This window comes from Egretta garzetta, unplaced genomic scaffold, assembly GCF_000687185.1.
Source record: "Egretta garzetta isolate BGI_Z169 unplaced genomic scaffold, ASM68718v1 scaffold450, whole genome shotgun sequence".
In the NCBI taxonomy this organism is placed as follows: domain Eukaryota; kingdom Metazoa; phylum Chordata; class Aves; order Pelecaniformes; family Ardeidae; genus Egretta; species Egretta garzetta.
In genome coordinates this window covers 414,308-419,801 of record NW_009258303.1, presented here as the reverse complement: position 1 = coordinate 419,801, position 5,494 = coordinate 414,308, and the positions used below count along the sequence as shown (strand labels likewise).

Sequence of the window (5,494 nt, the reverse complement as noted above, 5' to 3'; positions counted from 1 at the left end):
GCCTCTTCTCCCAGGTAATGGGCAATAGGACGAGGGGAAATGGCTTCAAGTTGTGCCAGGACAGGTTTAGGCTGGACATTAGGAAAAATTGTTTTCTAACTAGGACTCTTCCTAATCCGTAACTATATCCTGCTGGAAGCGCTGCGTATCCAGTGTGGGAAACCAGAGAGGGCCTGGAGAGTATGCCACAGGATGGTGAAGATACCAGAAGTTTACTGGGTTCAAAATGTTAGTGCATGGTTAACAGAGGCTCCTTCTTCCCCTAGTTGATCTAGCTCAGTAAGTCAGCAGCTGCCGATCGCTCGGTGCAGCGATGCCTCCGCATCCCTGCACACCGTGAGCACCATCTCCGTCCCCGTGCTCTTGCCTAGGCCTCTGCTGCTGCCCACTGCAGGGCCAGGGCACTGGGCTACTCCTGCCTTTGGGCTCACCTCCTACAACTGGGTGGGTCTGGGTTTTTTTCACATACCTCCAAGGCAGTGTTCCTGCTGTTGCCTTGACCACTGCCTCAAGGGAGGAGGGGGCCAGCTCTCATGTTCTTGCCTAAGATGTGCAGAGTTATGCTACTTCCCAGAAAAACCCCTCCGGCCAGGGGTGCCTGGGCCCTTTACCGGCAGGTGAAGGACGAGAACAGTCTGTGACAGGGCTGCTGACTCATGCTCGACCAGAAAGGTTCATGATTCTGCTTGAAACTTCTGCTCAAAAAGGCGTTTTTCACGTTATTGAGATGCTGCCAACTGCATCACGCGGCCAAGGGGGAATAACGCAGTGCAGGGATCTGCTTTGTTAGTTGGTTTGCAAACCCCCTCAAGATAAGTAAGGAGAGTGTTGGGGTAGTACCTGCCCTCCAGGAAAACCACTGCTTTTGCAGTTGGAGAAACTGAGGCGGACGCCCTGCAGCTCTTCTACAAATCTCCTTAATACCATCTTGCCCCTTCCAAAGGAGCACAGCTCAGCTTCTGCAGGTTGCCCTGAACAAAAAACAAGTATTGTAGAGAGACACAAGTATTCTGCTTTAAAATGACTGAATTTGCTTACAAAAGCTTTCTGTCTGTTTTGCTAAATGAGATGCAGCAGTGCCTACTACTGATAAAGTTGAGGCTGATTCCTTAGCCTGGATCCCTGGGCTGATTCCCTACCCTGGATCTCCCCTGGCCATCACAGGGCTCCTGGGAGTGAAGGAAAAATACAATATTGTTCTTAATGGTATCTTAGTACGTTTAATCGTACTTTTGCTCACTGCATGGCATACATCCCCTGCTCACATCCCTTTGGCAGCTTTGTATACTGTACAATCTACATGGACCAAACGCTGCAGCTGAAGGAAAATATAAGATGCAGGAGCATTAGCAACAGAAAGCTGTGATTTTCCCAGATTGTACAGAAACCAGCACAGTTGGTTGGGTCAGGGGGACAATAGTCTTTCCATCTTCTTTTTTTTTTCCAGTTTAAATGTTGCAGTGATCACAATACAGGTCCTTTGGATATTTTTTTATAATGTATATAAAAATCTTCCTCCCTGCTAGGAAATTCAGTTTGCATATGGTTGCAAGTTCTGCATTAAAGTGCTTGGCAAAAAGTCACCTTGATAGCAAGTGCTCACCTCAGCTGCATCTGTGCTATAGCGTGGTGGGCAGCTGAAATCTGGTTTCTTTTTCCTGGTCCCCAACACTACTACCCCCACCCCCCACATTCCCCCAAATCTTACTCGGTGAACTGAAGAGGTACCTAAAGTGCTTAGAATGCTAAATGAAAAAATACAATTTTAAATGCAAGTCTCTTATACTCTTTTACTACTTCACAGTACCTTATAAAACTAAACATGTTTTAAAAATACCCCTTTCCAGTTCAGAAAAACATTGCAATGAGTAAGAATAGTCTTTACATTTTCTCTATTTCTCCAGCAATTCTGTATTTCTCTCAAAGCACATGGTATCTATATGGTCATCTCTCCCTGCTTACATTCAGTAACCTCCTAAACACCATTACAAGTCAATATTAACGCGAGTTGTGCTTTACTTTGTTTGAAGACATGATTTTTTTTTTTAAATCAGTTTCAGCTATTAGTGCAATAGTATCATCATTATTCCACCCACCTTGGAGAACTACACAAGAAAATTTGTCAATTCAGGTAAGAAAGAAAATTAGTCTGTTCGTCTGCCTTTCACTGACCGGAGTCATGCACTGAGGCAAAGAGGGGAATGGAGAAAATAATCAGACCCCCCCAAACCGATGCGCATGGTTATTTTATGCCTCGTGCCAACCCAGTTACGCAGCAGGTTAGCGGGGGCGAGGAGGACGCTGACTAGCTGGGGAGGAGTCCCCACCTCTGGGCCTACTAGACTTCCAACACTAGCGCCAAGGCTCCCGGGTTGGGAAGGTTACAAGAGATCCTGTGTTTTAATAGCAAGGTATTACAGCTTTCCTGGAAAGGTCACCTATCGACACGTGCTTAGTACTAGGTCTTCCGCGTTATCTCCCGTTTTCTAATCCCGGCTTTCGCGTAGGACGTAGGAGAGGCCGTGTTTCCCCGAGGAGTCGTAACTGTCATGGTAGGGGAGGCCGACCCACTCGGGCGGGTACGTCATCGTGCTGTACACAAAGCACTCCACGACGCCCTCGGCAGCTGCCCGCCCCTCGCCCGCGCCGCCCTTCCCTTCCCACTCCACCACCTCGATTCGCATCAGGGTGCGCTGGTACATGTCTGGGCAGCCTTCAAACTCATCCAGGAACTGCAGCATCTGGTCGTCAACCGAGTAAATCTCCCCGGCAACGTGGTGTCCCGTTCCCGGGATGTTCAGCATGTAAGGGATGTTGTATTTTCCTGCAATCACCAGCGGGTACTTCTCCACCGTGCGGCCCCTTCCTTGGAATTTCGCTAGCCCCTTGGCCGTGTTGATCATGTGCTTGTAGTTGGGCTGGCCCTTCTTAAGCGTGCCGTAGACGAAGACGCGAGCCATCGTACCTGCAAAAGCAGCTGAAAGACAAAGGTGTACGTTACCCAGGCGGCTGCTTTGCCCAACACTCTGGAAAACCACACCTGTGCCACCAAAGATGCATTATACACCCAAGACTCTTCAGGAAGATGCAAAAGTAGTCTTGTAGTCCTACGCCTCATTTAAGTAGCACACTGAATTCAAACAGCTCTTTAAACTTTTCAGTCAAAAACTGTAATGGTGAAAAACAGCCACCAGGAGAAAGCCACCCTTTGCTGTAATCAAATTACATTCCATGGTCTCTCTAAGGAAGCCACAGCACCAACCCTGAGCCTTGGGAGCCTCGGGAAAAGCACCAAGCCTTCCTTCATTTTTTTTTTCCTCCCTCACCATTATGGGAGCCATCCCAGTGATGGACACAAACTCCACTTAGCACATCCTTTATTGGGGGGGGTGGGGGGAACCCAAAGCCCAGAGCACATCATGGTTTGGTTCAGCTGAGCAGACATCATCCTATGCTGTGCTACTGCAGTTATGGTTTAATTAGCCCAGGCCAAACCTGGTTATTAAAGCATGCAGGAGCGAAGCCACAGTTAGTTTGTTTTCCCTTGTTGGGACGTGGTAGTGGGTTTTTTTTTAAAGCCTGAACGGATGGACTTGATCACGCATGACCTGGGAAACCCGGCCTTGCCAGCTCCGGGTGCAGTCCAACACACCCTGGGGAAGTGCCTGCTTCCCTCCCGCTTCTGCTCAGGTTCCCCTTGTCACTGTGGCAGCACTCCCTAGCTGAGAAACAACATTTTATTCAATGACAGAAGAGCCTGGGTGCAGTTTGGAAGTTTGGGGGGTGGGGGGGGTGTCATCTTGTTTTGTGGTAAAATAAAGCACAGAGGCATTAATTATCCAAAAGCAAATTAACACAGTCAAACTTCTGGTCCTGTTCGGCTGCAGTTGCACGTACTCGATGGTACTTTTTTCAATAGTAACACCAGCTTGGTCACAGTCTTAATTAAAAAAAAAAGGGAAAGAAAAAGCAAGCAGCACGATGCTCATAGCCGCAGCAAGCTAACGACGAACAAACTGGGACAGCACCGGGGCGAACAGAGGACCTGTCTGTCACGAAGCGGGATGAAAAGGCTTTCAACGCCAGACCTTACAAGCAAATTGAGTCACGCTGGTGCGGCAGCAGGGCAAGTTTAAGCCAGCGTTGAGTCATTTCACGGACGCGCTGAAGGACTTTTCGGTAACCCCACGGCCGAGGTCCCGCTCGCCGGCTGACTGACGGGCACTGAAGAGCGAGCTGCGGCACCGGGGAGAGAAGCGGGGTGGCCTGTGGCAACCACAGCTCCAGCGAGGGGATGCGCGCCGAAAGGACGCGCCTGTCCCCCTCCTTCAGGGGAGGGGAAGGACAGCGGCTCTCCTGGGCGCTGCTGAGAAATCCTAGGTGACAAACCTCATTGACAGCGTGGGTAGGGCCAGACGCTGTGGTCTTCATAAGCACCTTCACCCTTCCTGCGGGAGGGAGCCATACAAATGTTATTTCCATTTATTTACCTTGGGGATGGGGGGAGGGAGGGGAGGCAGGTGGAAACGCGGGATTTCAGTGCTAACAAAACCGGGAGCGAGGGCTGCTGGCAGAAAGGCCAGGTAACGCCCTGCTCCTGTCTTCCCCAGATACCCAAAAGTGCTAAGCCACCTCTGCCTGACGGAGCTGATTTGCAGATGTGCTAGCTATCTCCTGAAAACAGACTCTGAATGATGGTGTTCAGCACTTATCCGAGAGCATAAACCACTCAAAAGTCTGTAACAGAATACAGTTTTCCAACCACAAACGGTGCGTGTCTTTATTTACTGGCAAACAGCTTTCACCTATGGAAAAAAAGACCTTACTGCTTTTTTCCCCCCCTGTATTTTAGCAGTAATACTTAATTTATGTAATACGTAATTTATCCTTCATGACATAAACAAGTTTTTTTTTTGGATGCAGCTCACTCCCTCAAAAGCAATATTAATATTCAGTCAGTCTGACTCCCTTTTATACGAAAAATCATTACCTTTCAGATTGTGTTTTGAATAAAAACCACAGATCCTTCAGGAAGAAACTTGTCCCAGTGGGGATTGAGAAAGGATCAGAGTTAAGCACTGAAACATGCAATTAATTCCCATTAGGGGATTAGGGCACTCGTGTTCACTTTGAATCAGAAAAATGAATTGTGAATTAAATTGTTCACAACCAAGAGGTTACTTGTCAGAGTTAATAAGTTAGAAAATAAAAAGGGAAACCTAAAACGCACATAAAAAGCTCAATAGCGAGTGGTGCATCTGTAAGAAAAAGATACGCTTCATTTCCATGAAACAAAAGCTCTATCCCTACTGTACAGCTGGAGATAAGCTTCCAAAAAGTTCGCAGGGAGTGTTACCCCTCCTGAAACTGGTGAAAACGAAAAATGAGTTTCTGATGGGGCAGCAGCCAGCTCTTTGGAAACATTACTGATTTAAAGCAATGCATCCAGCATCCTAGGGCAGGACCTGCAAAATTCACCACCACCACCACCCGC

At 48.2% G+C, this 5,494-nt stretch overlaps 1 protein-coding gene across 4 annotated transcripts; it reads right to left on the bottom strand.

Moving 5' to 3' along the window:
• Nucleotides 1-2,036: 2,036 nt before the first annotated feature.
• GGACT (gamma-glutamylamine cyclotransferase) lies at nucleotides 2,037-4,498 on the bottom strand. Of its 4 annotated transcripts, none has more exons than XM_035894150.1 (2): nucleotides 4,390-4,498; nucleotides 2,037-2,977 (listed from the first exon to the last, which is right to left on the bottom strand). In XM_035894150.1, exon 2 carries the CDS (start codon nucleotides 2,958-2,960, stop codon nucleotides 2,487-2,489), a length of 474 nt encoding a protein of 157 aa, XP_035750043.1. In that variant the 5' UTR covers nucleotides 2,961-2,977; nucleotides 4,390-4,498; the 3' UTR covers nucleotides 2,037-2,486. The 4 variants fall into 4 exon arrangements, with proteins under 4 accessions (XP_035750043.1, XP_009637098.1, XP_035750038.1 ...); XM_009638803.2 differs by lacking the exon at nucleotides 4,390-4,498 and adding an exon at nucleotides 4,089-4,374; XM_035894145.1 differs by lacking the exon at nucleotides 4,390-4,498 and adding an exon at nucleotides 4,094-4,374.
• Between the last annotated feature and the right edge of the window lie 996 nt (nucleotides 4,499-5,494).

Bases quoted from the DNA above. Each gene is read 5' to 3' on its own strand.
- GGACT (XM_035894150.1), bottom strand. From the start codon at position 2,960: ATGGCTCGCGTCTTCGTCTACGGCACGCTTAAGAAGGGCCAGCCCAAC.